We start from the raw sequence: 19,657 nt of genomic DNA, 5'->3' as shown, positions 1-19,657 counted from the left end.
AAGAATCAAATATTTTTACATGTCTCTGAGATATTATCAGAACTAGTATAGACTCCTTTTTATGTGTTTCAGTTTAAGAAAAATAACAGATAAATCAAATACATGGGACAAAGTGGGATGTTATCGATCAGTTGATCAAGTATGAGGCAGATCTCAAATTGCACAGCAATTTGTTCCACTGTCTTAAATCAGCCTTTGAACGAGGCGAGCAAGGCTCCTGCTGACCAAGATTTCTTTTCCTCAAAGGGGAAAGGATGGAATCAGCGCACACTGCACCTTAAATTCACCCACTCTCATAAGGCTGGGTATTTCCAGCAGTGTGCAGGGGCAGGGTTTGTGCACCAAGTGTGGAGAACTCGGCACCTGGCAGAGTCTGTGACACCTAAAACATCTGCTCCTGCCCCACTACTGAGAGGCCATCATTGGGAGGATCTAAAGAGTTTCTTTGTGATGCTGAAGCCAAGGTCACATGTGAACTATAATACTGTGAATCCTGAGATAAAACATAGGTATTAAGAGAACAATTATTTTGTGAAAGTTCTGAATTATGCTATGCCATGTTTCCTAACAACTTCTGAAGGACGGAGGTCTCTTTCTCTTTTTTAACTATCAAATCAAGAAACTGCTCTTCTTTCCATAGACCTGCCAATAACTCCAGCCATTCATTTTCGGATTCAAAAAAGTCAGATGGATTCTGCGTTTCTTCACAAATCAGAAGAAAAATGTTCATGCATTTTCATTGCAAAAAATTTGTACTACTACTAGTAATTCAACATGAATTTTTCCCTTCACAAAATACTTTTTTTATCAAATATTTTTAAAACCTTTCCTAATTTAAACATAAAATAGATTTACGAAAGCCATAAGGAAAAAAATAAGAAAGAAAAACACCCCTACAGAACATGTGAAATCAACTGTAGAAAAATTGTTTTAAGGGTAGAAGTGTACCAGAATCATGCTTGAATAGGTATCAGCTGATTCTACCAAATGGCCATCAAGGTCAAGGACCATCATAAAAATCAAAGCAAGGGCTTTGCCTAGGCAATATTTTTTTTTTAAAAAATTTTGAAATAAAGTTCAGGGCTGTGGTCAATATATTTGCTTTTTATGAACACTTCTTTGATTTATTTTTGAGAGAACCACTTCAGTTTAGCTGTTAAATATTGACTATTCCTTTTCCTACTTTAAGGTTCACAGAAGCAGATTTCATAATATTTGTATGCTTTTTATGCATGAGTCCTCTTATTTATACAGCTCTTTATAAATCATATAAATGAATGACAGAAAGGACCAATTAGAGCTTTTTCAGGGTAGAATGGCTCTTAGATGGTTGTACAGTCTCATTTTAATGGTTTCAGGTTCCCCAGTTTCCCTGAGGAGATTATTTGAGAGCTTACTGCAATTTGTTCTCACAATAGTCAGCTTCAACATTTCCTTTTCCAATTGCATCACAATACACTTACATCCAACATAATGTATCACACTTCTTGTGCTGCAAGGTAGATTCCGTAAATCCTGCAATAAATTCATCACCTCTCCTTATGTTCTCATAAGTCTTAGTATTAGTTGAGTTATGTAGCACATGCCAGCCTTGAAAGCAACATCACAGTTATGCCTCTAGTGATTTGCACAGAAAAGCAGCAAACCCCAAACTACAGACATATTTTATTCAAGTACCAAATTAATTCACAAAAATGATCCATGTCTTTTTAAATTCTATGGTTCTGTGTATTACAAGTATAAAATACTGCCTTTTTTTTGTGTATGCTTGCAGTGCCTTAACCCTGTCTTCCCAGGGCCATATAATGAAATTCCAGGAGCAAGTTTTTATCATGTGTCTCTGGAAGGATTAAACTAAATTTTCCAGTTCACTACAAAGAAGCAGTACTGTCGTGTGTGGCTGATTCTGCCCTGCCACGTAGGCCGGTTCCTTCACTCCTCTCTTTATCACATGCCAAACTGGTTTGCTTCCAGATTCCTAGCCTGCCTTTCCCATTCAAGTCCTGCCATGGGATTGCCCCGTTCCGGGGCTCATGCTCAGTTCCTTCACTGCGCAAATTTTATTACACAAGAAACAGGGCTTACATTCATCTTTTTACAATTTCAGATTAAAGGGACTACGGAGATAGGAAAACACATTCCTGCAAGCTTAAGACTGCTAGGTTGTAAATTTTTTAAGTTATTTGTCTTCGTTTATACTGATCACAGCAGAATTTTGAAGAAAAGAAATGAGAACCAGAAACTAGGAAGGCACCCCTTAACACCCTAGTAGTTCATGTATGTACATATTCCATGAATTGCAATTTGATAACCATCTCCTAGCTTGCTTTAGAGGCTATATTATCCCTACTGAACAAATGAGTTCTATAAAACTACAAAGTCTCCTGGAAACTGTCAGGTGTTAATGTGCTAATTAGAAAATAATTGACTAAACCCACAAAAGCAGCAATAAAAAGTTAGAATACTGCTCATTCACTCAGTAATAGAGGAAAAGTACTCTAAAAGCAAAGGTTTAAGAGCCAAAGGACCAGGCAGGTGCCTAATACTTCATTAGGTTTTATAACTGAGTAAGATGTTACAAATACCAAAAGCTCTGGTGTGAATAATAAATTATTTTTGGAAGCTGGCTTTAGAAAACAAATAAAACACAATGAGCAGAAATAAAGAAGCTTGATTACATCTCACAGCTGAACCCATTCCAATACCCTCATTGCACCTTGTGTCCTACACCTACCAGGAGGGGAAGGAGGGCGTGCACTGGAGCACTCTGATGGGCCATGTGCTGGGTAGCCAGTGGCCACCACCTTCTCCCTGCTGACCTGCAGGACAGCTTTCACTGGCTGAAGAGCCTGGAAGAACCCTGAGGGAAGCTGCAATCAACTCCCTGGCTACGTGGCATGTGGGCCCTGTTAGAGAGAGTCTCTCCTTCATTCTGCAAAAAATCTGTCGTTCATTACTGAAATCAGCCCCGTATGGCTGAGCCAGCAACTGGCTTGAAGTCACTGGAGAGGGAAAAAAGGTGAGGGCAGTCAAATTGTTTGGAATGCAGCTAAAATACTTCAGAGAGTTTAAGGTTAAAAGGGATCATTGGATCACATTCTCTGACCACAAACCAGTAAGTATTACTACCAATCCTAAACTGAGCTAAAGGATTAAAACCACTACATTTGCATTACATTATATCAGCTCCTGACCACTGATTTTTTTTTTTTGTTCTCCTCTACCATTTTAAAAAGCTTTAGCACAGAAAATCTTGCAGATCTTTTTGACAAATTGATAATGGGTTCAGAACGTATCATTATAAGAGACTTTCTCCAGTACTATAATGTTCTGGCAGGTCTTTCCTGCACCACTTGATCTTTAATGTCAAGAGCCACACACCTTGTTCTACCATCAATTCCCATTAATACAGACTGTAATGCTGGTAGTACATCCAACAGTCAGATTGGACACATTGTACCTTATCCATCACAGTTTCCTTGACATGAATTTTAGACAACTTCTTCTAAGACATAAGCTCTCATTCCAGGGGCGTGGCTTGTATTCCTGGAAAATTTGTCAGTAAATTTGGCCTGCACATTTGGCTGTTTGAAAGTGTTAACTTTATTGAGCAGTCCAGATGACATTTGCAGTTGCTCTCACAGTAGTTTACTAAGTTGCCATTTAGCAAATCCATCCATAGATTTTATTAACAGTGAGTTTATTTTGGATCTCTGTTCAAAATCTTGAAAATGCTGAGCCTGCAGAAACTTGCACACCCCAAAACCGTGAAGACTAGACTCTGAAAACTCTTCTGATCTTTCAGAAGTTCAAAACTATTTCTCTATTTAACACATTGACCATTCAACAGCATTAGAAGTACATATGGTATTAACCAAAGGGCTCAGAGACCATTTTGCAGTTCTAAGCCTACTAGATTAAAAACAGAGCCAACGATGCTTCTGCAGTTACTTGTATCAATTTACCTGTGTTACTGAATAAGGCTATCAGAATTATTTGATAAATCGAGGTGATTGACATTAAGGACTTATTTCTTTATCAAACCTCTTTTATTTCTACTGTTTTGCCTGTGGTTTATGTTAAAACAGTAAAGAACAGTACAGGACATCCAGCTTAGCCTTTTGAAAGTGGACAGAACACGAATTATTTTCTTTACTTCTTAGTAACTTACTTCTCATTTAAAAATTTATTAAACACCAAACTTCGCTACTTCCTCAGCCAACTCTGTCAAGATCCCATGGTGCAAATTAGCCAGACTTCATTAAAAACTGTCTAGGTTTGCTTGGAACAGAGCTTTCCCCATGGACCTCACCAATTCCAGCCACCTGATACCAGCACAACACCCGGCTTCTCCCAGGTACGGCGGCGATGCCCATCCAGCATCACCTTGTTCCCCTTTTTCTCTGAATTCCCCTCGCCGCCCTACGCCCAGCGGAGCCCCGGTTCGGGGTCTGACCGAGGTGGCGGTGGCGGTGGCGGTGGCAGTGGCAGTGGCAGTGGCGGTGGCGGTGGCGGTGGCGGTGGCGGTGGCGGTGGCGGTGGCGGTGGCGGTGGCGGTGGCGGCGGGTCCCGCGGCCGCCCCGCCACCCTGCCGCTCCTGCCGCGGGGGGAGCGGCGCCGGCGCGGCCCCCAGGCGCGGGCGGCGCCCCTCACGCCGCCGGGCGGGGCCGCGCTCCCGGCATGCCCGAGGGGACGCTCCGCGGGTGGGCAGCGGGCGGAGGGAAGGGGGTGGGAGGGTGCGCGCCCGCCCCGCCGCCGTTTCCCATTCCCAGGCGCTTCCCATTCCCACCCGACGCGGAAACCGGCGCGCAGCCGAGCCGCTGTAGCCGGCGCGCAGGGCGCATGCGCGGGCGGCCGGGAGGGCGGGGGCCGGCGTTCAGCGGGGAGCGCTCCGGCCGCCGGTGCCGCCCGCACTCCGCGCTCCCGCCCGCCGCCGCTACCCGGGACCGGCGGCCGCCGCGCGGAGCCCGCGCCCTCCCCCGCGCCGCCTCCTCCCGCTCTCCCGCCCCGCCATGAAGTTGAGCAGCCGCGGCCGGGGATGCTGCGCGGGCGGCAGCCGGGAGCGCGGGCCGCCGCCGCGGAGCCCCTTCGTGCACCAGCTGCGCTTCAGCCCCCTGCAGAAAGCCAAGGTAGGGGCGTGCGGCCGCCGCCGCCCTCCCTCGCCGCCGCCTCGTTCCGCGCGTCCCCCGCGGCGCACCGGCCGCCGGGCCGCGTCCTGCGGCGGGCGGCGGCTCCGCGCCGCCGGTGCTTTGTGAGCCGGCGGAGCGGGCAGCGGTGCTGGGCGTGTGCGAGGCGGCTGCCGGGGGCGGCCGTGCCCGGGCCGGGCGGGCGGGAGTCCGGGGGCGGCCGTGATGCTGTAGTGCGGGGAGTGCGCCTCAACTTGTGTCCGATGCCTTCTTCGAAGGAAAAAAAGAATAAAATTTAAAAAAAAAATTGTATTTTTTTGTTTGTTTATTGGGGCTTCTTTCATGGGTTTTCTTAGCACTTTGAGGTTTGGGAGTTTTTTTCGGATTTTCAGGTTGTCGGGGTTTTTTTTGTGTTGTGGTGTGTTTTGTTGTTTTGTGTTTTTTCGATGGGGGACGGGGGAGCAGCCCTGCGGAACCGCTCTTTTTCAGCATCAAGTTGAGGTAGGTATTATCCTGGGCCGAGACATCCCGCTGCGGCTGAAGTTTCGCCCCTGGGTAAATAGTCCCTGCAGCGTAATTTAGGTATGGTATTGTGCAGGTAGCGGTGAGACTACAGGAGGTGGTATTAAAATGCAAATTTGCAGTTGCTTAGCTTTTTGTTTTATTGTTTGGTTTTAGGGGTTTTTTTTTTCTCCCTCTCCTTGCCTCTGCCTCGCCTCGCACGGTGAGCAGTAAGCGGCTGACTATTCAGAGGGCATGGCCCTTGTCTTAGGCTTTCGGTAAGATCTGGGTCACTAGCTGGAAGAAGAAATACCGTCAGAGGCGCAGCTAGTCAGGGGCTGGCCATTTATGCTGTTTCCATCACTGTAATACTTCGTAAAGCTGACAGCCTTCTGTACCTGTTAACATTGGAAATTATGATTCACTTGTATTAAACCTCTTGGATCAAGGCGCTTTAGATTCAGCTTTGGTTTGCATTTGAATGAAGTTCGTGGTTGCACTGCCCTGTTGCTGCCCAGATGCTTATAACACAAGATATGTATGGCCTGACTTAAAAAAACACCAGAATGTGCCCCATGTTTCCTACCGGGCAGCCCAGGAATTTAAAGTACACTCAGTAGAAAAGGTTTTCACTTTTTATTAAGTTGTCCAGTATGTATTTAGTGGTTGCTCGTAAATTGTTGCTTGAGCTGGAAAAGGGAGAAAAAGGTTTGTGTCATCTAATTCATTTAGTTTCTGTCTAGAGCTTCCTCAATAAATTTCATTGTTGTAAAGATTTCCTTTCCATGTACTGTACTTTGTTCCTGAAGTCATGGTTAATACCTCAGTTAATGAGGTAGAAGTCTTTCAGAGAGAAGCAAAGATAGCACATATTCACAGGGACTAGGATTGTCTCCAGTTACAACAACTAATGTTGCTTTCTGCTTGGTTATTTATAAAAAAAAAATTAAACTGCTGCAGGGAGAGGAGAGCAGACTTTGTTTTGCAGTTTTTGCAGTATTGAGTCTCATAGGAGCTACTAGCATTGCTGATCTGATGTTAGTCCTGACAGACCTTTAGATGCTTTGTCAGGGAAGTGACTGGTTGTAGAGCACACCTGCTTTCTGCGTGGGCTGCCCTGTTCATAGGTATGAGATGTGAACGTTGTCAATGGATTTCAAGGATTTGTTATTTTCAGTGAAGATGAGAAGATGTGTTTAAACCGCTATAGTTTGTCACAGTGCACAGGCCAAAGGAGCAGCCTCCTCACCAGATTGTGTCTCAGACTTGCTTTTTAAGTGAGAAGTCTCTCACTGATACACTGCAGCGCAGAGTTCTTTAACCCAACCTCCCTTCAGTCTTACTGTTGCAGTTTTATGCAGGAAAAAGCCCATAAGCTGGCATACAGAACTGTGGTCGTTTTTTTTTCTTTGCCTTAGTCATGCTTTTCCAGCCTCTTCACTGATTAAAAGTTGTGCTTGAGATAGAAGCTGTTAAAGCAGAGCTGTGGAAGTGCTCCACTCGAGAAGAAATGCTCCCCAGGTGAATTACAGAAGTGTGTATTCTCCTCCCAACAGCCTCGGAGGGCTGCAAAGCGCTTGGTGTGAACTATTGCAGCTGAACTCACTTCCTGTTCAGCTGTAGGCATGTATTGTGTCACAGGCTTTTCTGTCTGTCCTGTGAATCTAATGGGGGTTTCTGGGATTGCGCAGGCTATCGAGGAAGGTTAGGAATGTAGCTACAAGAAGTAGGGAGCCCTGGCCACTGGGAGACAAGACTGCTTTGTCCGATGGTCTGGTGTCTGTTGCTGATGGTCTGCCAGATAGCCCCATTATCTTCGCTACAACCTCATCCTGCACTCTGCAAGAGGTTAGATTAGCTTTTTTTACTCATTAATGCAGCTCAGAAGCAGATGCTTTTTAGCATGTTCCAGCCCGAGACAGTGGGAGTGAAAGAAAGTTAGAAAGTGAGAGGGGAAAAACAACCATGAGGAGAAAGAACATTACAAAGAAATCCTTTTGACCATCAAGGAACTGTTCAAGTCATCTTTCATTGACTTTATAAAACCTGGGAGATTACAAGAGCATAAAAGCAGTAAGACTGTTTCAGAGCAGAGTCTCATCAGTAGAAGTTGTGGCTATTTTACTGTGATCTGAGGGTGAGGGTCTTGAAGGTACCTCTTTTATTTCAGTACTATAATAAAAAGATTTTTTCTGTGAGAAAGACATACATGATTTTATTAACAATGGATTTTGTTCATGCTAATATCTTCTGGGCACCTGTCATGTAATTCCAAGCTCTTGATTCTTGTTACCACTGCAGAGCTGGCAGAAGCATTACTGGAGCTGTCAGTAAGCATCTGTATCTTTTTTCCCTGCTGCTTCAAAACACAATACAATGCCATTTTCCTTTCTTCCAAGGTTTCTGCCCCTTTTATTTCACCAGTGCTGGTGTTCATTTGGTGCCTTGGTGAGCTCATTTGGCTCATTAAACCAGCATATCATTGTGGTTTTGTGTTCTGATTATTTTCTTTTGCTGGGATGGCTGTGTTTTTTCTTGCTAATGAGCTATATTGGCTCATTGGTAGCTCACATAAGTGCTAGAGCTGACTCAGGGGGAGGATTGAGGAGAGAGTGAACAGGACCACTCTTTCACAGCAGTGATCTGTTAGATTGGCTTAGCTGCACAGGAAAATTTATCCTGCTGTATTTATCTCCATGAATGTGTCTGCTGGGGAAATTGCAGAGTGGGGAAGTGGGTAGTGAGAGAATTGTTGAGGGATTGATTCCTAGCTCCTGCACTGCCATCTTTGCTGTGTTGAGCTATAGGGGTGATAATAGTGAGGAAGTATAAGTGTGGGGTAAGATGTAATTTCTATCTGATATGTGTAAAAGAACCTCTACCATGTCAAATAGAATTTCCTTTCTCAGTATTGTGACTGCTACTTTGTAACAAGTCATTGAAATTTTGTTGGAAATAAATTGTTTTTAGTGATGTTTTTACGGTATTGGTAATTTCCAAATTGCGGGTTTTTTTAGCTTTTCTGTGCATGAGAGCTATGATATTGGTTTTCAAGATAGGAAACAGACCTAAAGAAGTAGAAACAAGGGTATTCTGTGATTTTTTTGCTCAGCACTTAGATATGTAGGACCAGATATTTTGGAGAACTTGAAACTTGAGTTCATATTTTATACCTTCATTGTGAGGTCGTACTTAAATCTGAATGAAGTCTCTTTAAACAACGGGAGCATATGATACCTATTTAGTTTATGTGACTTGCCTTACATCATATTTAAGCCCTTCTCATGGAGGAATGGAAATAAGTTTCCCAGGGCAGCCTTAGGTCCATAGGTCCAAGCTGTTCATAGGTTTTTCAAAGTAGACACTGCAGCTTCTGAAAAACTAAGTTGGGTACTGTAGACCAGCAAATGGTAAATAAACTGTAGTCCACCCTCTCTTGAGATTTCTTTGGTCGTGAGCTGAGCCCCTCAATGTACAACTCTGGATGGGCCTTTAGAGGTTTTCACATATATCTCAGTACACAGGTGTTTGCATATTACTTATTGCCAAACAGAATTCCAAACAGGTGCTGAACTACTGCCTGCTAAAAAGAGGCTGGTGTCACAGCCAGACCCTGTACATTCGATGCACTTGCTTCTTGCTGGCCATTACTATCCCCATTGTCTCTGGAAGACCAAGAGGACTTTTCTGCACATTTATGCCATCTTTTTTGGCTTTATGAATGCAACAGCTGTTTTGATTCTGTGACGTGGCACTAAAATGATCTTTGGTGCAGAGAGTCAAGGGATGGAATACCTCACTACCAGTCACCTGCCATTCAGCTTTGCTGTGAGTAGGAGAAGACTTGGAGGAGTGGGAGGGAGGACGTGTGAATCCTAAAGGTCTGTGTCCTCACCTGCATTTGCTTCACTCATTTCTTAGTGGCTGGTCTTTCTCATTTTAGAAACTTAGAAGGCAGGTGTTCTCATCTCCAGAATGCTCCCCTGTTTACTGCCAGATGTGGTGGTGTTGTCTGTGGATGCAGAGTTATGTGAGTTGGTGTAACTTTGGTGCTCATCTGACCACTGTAGTGTGTGAAGTTTTACTGGTTCATCTGGGAAACTAGCCTATCTAAGGAAAAAAAAAATAATTCCTTTTTTTTGTCAGTTCTGCAAACTAAAGCAGAGTCCCTAGGCACTGGAATCCTGTTCTGGAGAGTGAGATTGTGGCTGTTACAAGATCATGGTGCCTGTCTGAAACAGCACTGTAAAATCTATTTGCACTGGGCTGGTAGCTTAGGGCTTGAAAGTGGTTTGTTGGGCTTTTTTCCTGCTGTGTGTTCCCTGCATCTACCCTAGATTTCCAGATTCATGCACCTACAGAGTGAGTTGGTTGTTGAGCTGTTTTGGGAAGTGAGAGGAAGTGCATGATGACTAGATCTGCATTAGGGAAGAGAAGAATATGAATTAATCTTTCCACAGCAGCCTGGAGATGCATCAGATTAGGCACAACATGAGACAATACCTTATGCGTTGTTAGTCATCCTTGCCCAGCTATTGTGATATTGAAAAGTCTGCTTTTCCTTAACTTTATCTGGCATATCTGGAATTGAATGGTATTCTGCTGTTTTAAGTTAAAAAGTGGTGTCAAGTTTCTAGAAATCACTGACCTTTTCAGTCTGGAATTGTGTTGGAGTAATGTTTTTTTATTATTGTTTTTATTTTGCAGATTGCCTTCATGACCTTGACTCTGTTTCCTATCCGACTCTTTTTTGCTGCTTTTATGATGTTGCTGGCCTGGCCTTTTGCATTCATTGCTTCAATGGGATCTGACGAGCAAGAGCTTGAAAAACCCCTCTCCTGGTGGCGAAAGTGAGTCACTGATGTGGTGAAATACTGAGAGAATCATTATAAAGTTCAGCAGTTTGAAGTAGAGGAGATGGGAAATACCTGTGAGGTCTACTTTTCTCTTCAAAAGAAAAATATAAAAATTATTAAACACTTTCCTCCAGTGGGAAACTAGAAATGCCTCAACTGTTTGATTTGCCAGGTGATCCAAGAATTACACTGGTAATCTCTGGCTTCTTATCTTTATTGAGGAGGTAGTGTGAAGCTTTGTTGTGGCATCTTCCATTGCATTTATTCCTGCAATGTCAACTTCTGGTTTTGAAGATTGATTCTATGGAATGTGCCCAGATTTCATATTCTAAATTGTTGTTTAAACTGCTTCACCCCATTGTCTTTTACCCTGTGATGAATTGACAAAACTTGTGCCGATTTCCCGAGGGCTTACCCTATACTTTGTGTTTATTTGAAGGCTGTGGTTGCTTTGATATTGCAATGCTAATTAAGATAGAATGTACGACAGTGTCCTCCCATCCATGAAAACTGCTATTTGAGGAGCAGGAAAGGAGGGGTGTATCACCTCTTCTACAGAAAACTTTAAAATTAGGAGATGGCACTAGCATGAAGAAAGGTGTGTTTTGCATCACAGGAGGGAAGGAGGTTGAGAACCCCAGAGGCATATGTCACTTTACATTTCATTTGGAGTGATATCAATACAATAACTAATGGAATAATTGGCTGCCTTCAGTCTTGGACACAGTTATTTTGAATCTTTTTAGATTCTCCCTTCCTCATTTATTCCAATTTTCAGGCTGCTCTCCAGCCTTCAATCCCTGTAAGTGTTATAATTTGTGATGTTCGATTTTTGTACTCTGTTGATTCAAAGTTTCTCTTTTCATGACTGTGAGACAGTTTAAAAAGACAAACAAAACTCCTCAAAAAAAAAACCTCCACCACACAAAAAAAAAAAAAAATCTACAAGAAACAAAAATCCAGAGCACTTTAGGAGAAGATGGGGAAAGGGAAGAAAGTAAAATATTTCCAGAGCTCTCATATATGTATCCTGTAGGCCTCCCTGTATTTGAGAATTTCTGCCCTGCATTTGTCCCATTTTGCTTGGGTAAACTTGAAACCAAGAATCAGGGTAACTGCATTCTGGCAATATCCTAATAGCATATTTCTGGACTGAATTTATTAGAGCTTTTTAGGTGTTACTAGAAAATCTTACTAGGCATTGTGTAGAAGAAACTTAACAGTCCTAGTCTGAATTAAAATTAATGATGAACTAAATGACAGTCTTGGACACTAGAATGAGTTAGTGCTCAGGTATAAATGAAGTTGAACAGCATCTTACCTAAAAAGTGGTTTTAAATTAGCCCAAAAAGAAAAGAACAAAGTGTGTGCAGTGTTCCAGTTTTGTTTTAAGCATCATATCCTGTCTGAACTTTCGTCACGCGTGTAATTTTTCATTTATTATTTTAAGGTGATCTTGTGGCAACATAACTGTTTTCCCAACTCTTTGCAGGATAGTGGATGTTTTGCTGAAAGCAATAATGAGAATGATGTGGCTTGCTGGTGGATTCCACTGGATAAATGTAAAAGGCAGACGGGCATTGCCAGCAGAAGCAGCAATATTAACGGTGGCTCCCCATTCTTCCTACTTTGATGCCATTCCAGTAACTATGACCTTCGCCTCCATTGTGATGAAGGCAGAAAGCAAAGATATTCCTGTTTGGGGAAGTAAGTTGGTAGATACTTCGTTTTTAAAGAACAAAATTTTAAAAAGATTGCTTAGGAAGTTCACTGAGTTTGTTTGAGAAGGATTGAAAAAGAGAGGAAATTTTGCTATAATATATGGTGAGAATTTTTTTTTTTCCTGAATGTCAATAGAAAAAATTGGGGCAGGAGGGGGATGGGAATATTCTTTTTCCACTTTCTACGAAGTTGAATCCCTGTGTGAAGTCAAAGCAATCCCATAGAACTCATGGTTCAATTTGCAGTGAACTTGTAACATTTTAAGACCTGCCAGATGGAAAAGCAAATTAGGATGGGGCTGTGGAAACAAAGACTGATGCTAGAGAGAAAGTCTACAAAGACTTGGTGTGAGTTGGGATGCCCTCCCAGAAATGTGTTTTAGGAATGTGGTCTGCACTGAACACTACCCTGCCTTGAGGGAGTGCTGCTAATCCTCACACATCAATGAGTTTGTTTCAGGCAGAGTGTGAGAGATGAGCACAAGAGCAGATTGGTGTGCACTTGGGTTTAGTCACGAGAAAAGCAGATGCCCAAGTCAGTAGTGCTTGAATACTGTCTTTGGAATTATTCATGTAAGTTCTCACAAATATTTGAGGGACACCTGTGATTTTTGGTGCAGTTGTGACAGGCAAAAAATTGTGTAAGCTTTTGGGCTTCTAGACTTCTAACCAGTCTGTGTGGAAGTATTTTGGGGAAACCCACCACTTGTGTCTAGTGACCAGCAAAGTTCAGTGAATATCCCTTTGTCTCATTGTGTTGATTTTTATGGGTGATATAATAAGTGAAAAAGGACTTTACTTTGGCCATGGGTAGGACTTTTAAATGTAAAAGTCTAAGCAAAAGCTTTGAGTTCCTTTGCAGCTAAGTGGAATCAGGCTGTTGGTGCTGACATCCTTCTCAGATTTAATTAGGCAATGGGTTTTTCAGGTCACATTCAAAACCAGAAGCTGAGACATGACTACAAAGGGTGAGTGGTTAGCTATGGAAGTTTATTTAAGGAATCTTGTCATATAAGGGTCTGCCTCCATGAGGTAAAATTCAGGCCAGATATGTAGTTTCTGTTTAATATCTTATTAATGGCATTCAGAAATTTGTGGCAGTGAAAAATCTATGTAAAAATGAATAGATGCTTTGAACCAAAAGAAAAAGGACACAGGCAGGCATGTGTTTTTGAAAACAAGTGTATGCAAACAAGCATAGTGTGAAAAAAAAAGAAATTGAACTCCCTTGTTCAGTACTGAAAGAAGATACTGTATGTTGGCAGTCATGTGCAGCATAGGTGTATCCAGGCCAAGTTGGGCTTTAGGAGCAGACCAGACATAGAAGCAGAGTCCGATTTATTTCCTCAGGTGACTCAGTTGACTGTTTAATAATTGCTGGCTCAGCAAAATAAATGTTTTGTGTGTGTAACTACCTTTGATTTGAAGGGGTCTGTCTGGAGGACCCAAATTAAATGAGGTAACTCCAGTACCTGTTGTGCTACTGCAATGTGATGAAATAGCAGAATGGCATTTGACAGTATTATAATGGCTATTTAAGTATCCCATGTAGTAGATTCAGTGGGAAGCAGGAGAATCTATAGGGATATGGAGATTGTAGTTCCCCTGAATGTAACACAAATAATGTTTATCAAGAAGATCAAATTATTTTCTAAATATCTAGTTTAATTTTGAGGTGACTTATAAGATTCTGTTGAAAGTCTAGACTTCCTACAGTACATTTTAAAAATTATTCATTTCATTTAGTTCATATGTGAGTAAAACCAGTTACAGAAAAAGAGAATGTGTAGTGATTTGATGGAACATTACTGGAATGTACAGTGCAGTCAAATAAATGAATGTTTTGTCTTGCATAAAGCTGCTTTTGCTTTATGCTGTACAGCCACAAAAGTTATGTAGTCACTTGTGAAGCGTTCACAAAAATGCCTCAGAAGTGAGGCATACCAAAGGTCGCAACTGGGATTAAGAGTTCAAAAACCATTTGGGTTTTTAGGGGTGGACTTTTATATGAGCAACATTAATTATAGCAGTTTGTGTTCTTTAAGTAAATGGACCTTAACAGAGAGGTAGTAATCACTGTATTGATTAGTTTGGCTTAAAAATTACCTGAGAACTTACCTGTAAAACTAATTTTTTTTATCTCTTTTACTGCTTTGAGAGAAGTTTTCTGTGAAGCACATGGTGTTGACTATCCTCTCCTTTGATCTAGTATTTTAATCCCAATGTTATTTACACCTCTCTACATGCACACACATAAAAAAAGATACATTTCATGTTATTGGGCCACTGATATTTCTCTTGTGCTTATATGATAATGTGCTCATGTTTTTGTTGGATTGCCTGGTGAATTGTCAACACTCTAGATATTCATCCAGAGTTTATCCCAGAGAGGTCAGAATCATGTTATGTGTTCTTCAATTTAGTAAGTCCTGCAAGCTTGATACACCATCTTCAGTCAGTGGAGCCAGTCACTGATATTCGTAAACTTATTGTCTCAACCATTCACACATCATAACCATTCACAAGGCTCTTGAGTCTTGTGAATGGTTATTCTGAATCTTCTGGGAAGCTTTGAATAAAGTACATTCATTTGACTATCTGAACAGACTTAAATATGTAAAAAATGAAGTGGCAGAGGAAATTTAATTTCCCAGGATGAGGACTTTGGGTGAAGAGTACATCCTCATCCTCTATATTCAAGTATGATATAAATAAATTGGCTTTTTGATGTAATGACAGTATTTATTAAGACATTGTACATTGTATACTGGAGAGATCAGGTGCTCTAGCAGGCACAAAATATCTGATTGCTGAATGGTTACTAGGATTGGTTCTGCAAGCATTTTAAGAGGTTTCTGGAACAGCTGCCTATATTATTGTAACCTTAGTTAGTCAGTCATGGAATATTAAGCTTCTGATCCACTTGAAAGTCTGGATGATTAAAAGCCTGTTCTTTATGGGATTGGAAGTACTCCACAACTGGATTTGTGTATGAGGGTTTTTATTGCTGTGTAACTTGAAGGCAGCTCTCCTGGTTTGAAAAGTCCAATTTCAGAAGCAGACTTATGTCTTGTGACTCTTATGATATCTCCATCCTTTTTAGAAAAACAAAGAAAACCATATTTAAAAATGCTCTTCAGTTATGGGAAAAGAGTAATGAACTTCAGTCAGTGGTCAGTAGTGAAGAAAATTATCCATTTGGCACACACACAAAGTTAACAAACTCTGGGGAGGAACTGCTTGCCCAAATATAAACAGTGTTTTTCAATTATCATTAAAAAAAAAATCAGTATCTGGAAAGCAGAGAGTGCCAAACAGATGGACTATGTCATGATGCTAAAGGAATATGTATGCTTCTATACAATGACTTTCCAGAGTTTTGGTAGATTGGAGATGTGAACTTTGCTGGACCACTTCTGTCTTACAGTGGGAAAACGTCATGTAGGATTCTGTTATACTTTACATGGTCTGAAGAAGTCAGATCAATTTTGTCTACTGAATCACATTTCAAGTCAGAACAAGGTTTGTGCATAAATTCTGGTTAGTTACACTTCACTGTCTTATTTTTGGCTGTTGGAGCAACCCGGGTAAAAGTAGATTTTCATTGGTGAAATGATTGGTCCTGCTGCAGAAATACTGACAAGGGATTTATCAGTAAATAGGAATTGATGGTGACTTTGGTCCACTTTTATGATTTGAACATTTTCAGTGGTCTGAACTTTTGGAAACTAAATATAAGTGAAAAGTTAATTAAAACTTTAGGCAACTTCTCAATATCTCTAACACCACTAACTGAAAAGGAGAGTGAGTTGGTACCTGTGAAATGTACAGGATGATAAACCTTAAGATTATAAAGGGGAAAGAGGTAATTTGTGTTTGGCGGAACACAGCAGACCTGCAGAGAAATGGAGAATCATACAGTGCTATAAAACTGTCAGTTCTGTTGTAGATGGTTTTTTCCACATCTAGTAAACTAGTGAATTTTTGTTCAAGTTCATTTTTTGAAAGTGCATTATAAGCTTTTCTCAAGCATCATGACTAAAAGATGAGAATAAAAGTAATTCAGGGGAAAGTATTTATGCTTGGGTAGCTGGGTATGTTTTCATCTCAAAGCTTAAAAGGTGCCAAATTTCCCACCAGTCTGTTGTGCAACCTAATCCTTTAGTCCTGCATCCCAAGTGCTCCCCTTCACCCCTTCCAAACGCAAGGATGACAACTGTGGTAAGCCCATAGCTCTTCTGTGAGAATCTCACATTTAAACACTTATGACATTCACTAAAACAGTCCTTAAACTCCTTATGGAAAAATCTGTTCTAAGGTGAAGGCTTTACAGATTTCTTCTCTTTTATACACTGTAAATCAGGGGCTTGAACACTGAGGTCACCAGGATGAATGCCAGCATCCTATGCTATGTTGGCATTGTAGCCTGCCCTGAGTAAACACTTGAGCTCTCTATTTCTGAGCAGCATCTTGAAGTTGTTGCCAAGCTTATCCATTTTATCTTCTACTTTAAAACCTTCTGTTTCAAAATTCAGTGTTTTCTTCAGACTGTGGGCGCCCAGATGGTCCTGCAAGATTTCAGTCTCACAGAAGCTCTCTCAGAGAGATTTAAAATACTTGCATTGTCACCTGTGTGTTATAGGTATGTGTTTATCATTTGGCTTGGAGTCCTGGAAAATTCTATAGAAATTACTTCTCATTTAAACTGCTACTGGAATGCTTTTAAACCACCATCACTAGTTAATATCATTTATTGAAGTTACAAACTGCAGTATATAGGAAACCTTCAAACCAATACTGCTGCCTTCCTTAAATACTTTTTAGATTGTTAGCAGAAAGCTAAAACATAAAACCATGTCCACATACAGGTATTGCAGGTGTCTGAGGTAAAAAAGAAGTCTTTGTCCCTCAAGGAGTCCTTAAAGGAAATGGGTCATGTTTTGAAAGACCAACCCAAATACCACAATTTGCTTCTGATAAAGCTAAGGAGGACACCGATTATTCCCACTATTGATCTTTCCTTGTCCTATAGGCTGCATTGTTTCCTGCCTTTCTCTTTGAAGCAGGGAGGAGAACTTTCCCATTAATGCTGCCTCTACCCCATGAATACTTGGCATGCCTGCAGTCAGGTGGTCCATCTGCTAAGCATTTATTCAGACTTGGAGAAGTTTTCTTGACATATCTTTATCCTCAGTAATTGATTCAGACTTGAGTCAAATAAGTGTATATATATAATATATAAGTCATATATATAAAATAAGATACTACCACCAGCTTTACAAATCTCTTATAGCATGTCATTGACTATAATAACACTTCTTTTGTAAGAGCAATGTAGTTCCAAATGCAAAAGATCCTAATTTTGCTTGAATTGAGTTTTGTGCGTTGATACAACTTTGTGTATTTGGTGTGTGTATGTTTCTTGAGTTTTTCCATTTTTAAGGTCTCTGTGTCCATATACACAGGAAGTAATTGTAAGAAAACATTAATGGCTTTCTTCCCTATAACTTTCATAGTACTTTTGATCCTCTTGTAGATTTCTTTTCTTCTTTTCTCTACAGAAAAGAGCTGCTTTCGTATTAGATGTTATTTCATTAGAAAAGTTATGAGTTCAGAACTTCGTGAGCATGTACATTTGAGTAAGGCAACTCTTGAAAACTAAACCCAAGACAGAGCTTTTCAACGCTTATCCATCATGGGTTTTGTACTCCTAAATATAGAATACATAACATGGCAACTGCTATTAGAAAAATAACTGTATTTTTTATATACTGTGGAGTAAATACTGTAAATGGATATCCCACTACAGGTCACTTGTATAGCTTACCTCCAGTGTTAAAGGCAATCAGAACCAGTTGTGCTTCCTCTGTAGAATTCCCTTAGAGTGTCAGGAAAATGTAATGATGGAGTTTTGTGTTGTTTGGGAGAGAGACCAAGTGAAAGCCTCAACTTCAGCAGTGTCTGCTTTTGCAGCTATCATTTTGTTGCTGATTCTATGGTGGTGAAAATGTAACTGCCCACTCAAAAATGTGTGTACAGATACATTTTAGAAGAATTGTATGTAGTGCCGCATGTCTTTTCCATGGCTTTTGGTGTTCTCAGGTGCCTTGTAGAACCAGTGGTGATGTTTCCAGTGTGTAAATAGTTTGCTACAATACTTTCTGCTGTTGTGTGTTATGCAGCACTTTGTGTCTTGAATTGAAACAAGGTTTCCTCACACATAGTTGCCTGCAAAGAGAGAGGGAAAATAATTTTTTCCTTGCTGTCATCCTAAGAAGTTTAAAGACACCAACAGTATGTGTTCAGCTTCTCATGGAGGAAAAAAAAAAGGGGGGGTTGCTTATGCAGTGTACTGGTGCTGAAATTGATTGCATGGGAATTACAGTTCTGAAATCAGTTGTAGCTGCCACCCTGCTAATAATTAAAGCAATACTTAGTTTTTGCAGGCTCCCTTTAAAAAGGCTGCTTCAAGCAACTTTCAGTTGGTTAGAATATCTGTGGCATTCTGACTGCCCTGAGAGGCAGAGGTTTTAATGATTTACTGGGAGCACTATTTAAATTGCATATTAAATGCCTGCCTAAGAAGGTAGAATACAGCATGTCAGCTGTCCTCAGGATTCCTTTTATGATCTGAAATTGGGAATGATATTGCTAGAGAGAAAGCTGAAATAACAACACTCACAAGATCAATTTTGTGAATTGAGGGATTCTCTGTCTTTGCCCACTAGATTTGATAATTCAAGGGTGGTTTTAATGGAGTGAGAGGAGCTGGGCAGGCACATTTTTCAGAATCTCTGAACACTTGAGCTGTGATCTTCACTATCTGGTTTCATCCAGTATTGGACAGTTAAATTGCTGAGCAGAGAAGGATATGATTATGTTCTGTTTATTGAACATGTTGAATAATTCTGGTTGTTTCCTTATAGCTGCAGTATGCCAGCTGTCTGAAGCATTTTATGCTTTCACTTTTGGCTTGACTTTGCCCTAGTCCTTCCTATTCCTTGCATCACACAACTACCTTAGCTACTATCTTCCTGTGCTTCAAGTTGACTTCTGACCACAGTCTCATCTTGGCTGCCTATTTGATGTGGTTTTCAGCTTCTCTTTACACACCTTTGTCCCTGCTCCTGACTTGCTTGCACAGATCAACTTGGTACAGTCTTTGAATTTTCAGATTTGTGTGTTTACTGAAGATGAAAGTATGTGGTGAAAGTAAAGATCTGTGTAGCCTTGTGCTCTGTTTTCGGAAGTGGGTAGGAAGAGTAAAATTTAGCTTCCCCTGGTGTGTATATTCAGCTTTTCACTGATGACTGAGAGTTTCAGGTTCACTTAAAGTGTTGGACTTAACCACTAAGGGCCTGGTAGCTGGCATCTCACAGGATCTTCAGTTGCTGTTTAACATTAAAACAAGAATTCTGTCATCTTTTATAGTCCAATGTCTAAGGAGGTATGG

At 41.1% G+C, this 19,657-nt stretch overlaps 1 protein-coding gene across 1 annotated transcript in view; it reads left to right on the top strand.

Annotated features, from left to right (window-relative positions):
• Positions 1-4,872: 4,872 nt before the first annotated feature.
• Positions 4,873-19,657, top strand: part of LPCAT1 (lysophosphatidylcholine acyltransferase 1) — a 58,850-nt gene continuing 44,065 nt past the window's right edge. The window contains exons 1-3 of the mRNA XM_021528730.4: positions 4,873-5,129; positions 10,335-10,477; positions 11,976-12,190. Of these exons, the coding sequence (XP_021384405.3) occupies positions 5,013-5,129; positions 10,335-10,477; positions 11,976-12,190 (475 nt within the window). The 5' untranslated portion in view covers positions 4,873-5,012. The remainder of the gene's footprint in view (positions 5,130-10,334; positions 10,478-11,975; positions 12,191-19,657) is intronic.

This window comes from Lonchura striata, chromosome 2, assembly GCF_050655825.1.
Source record: "Lonchura striata isolate lonStrDom1 chromosome 2, ASM5065582v1, whole genome shotgun sequence".
NCBI lineage: Eukaryota > Metazoa > Chordata > Aves > Passeriformes > Estrildidae > Lonchura > Lonchura striata.
This window is presented reverse-complemented; position numbering and strand designations above follow the sequence as displayed.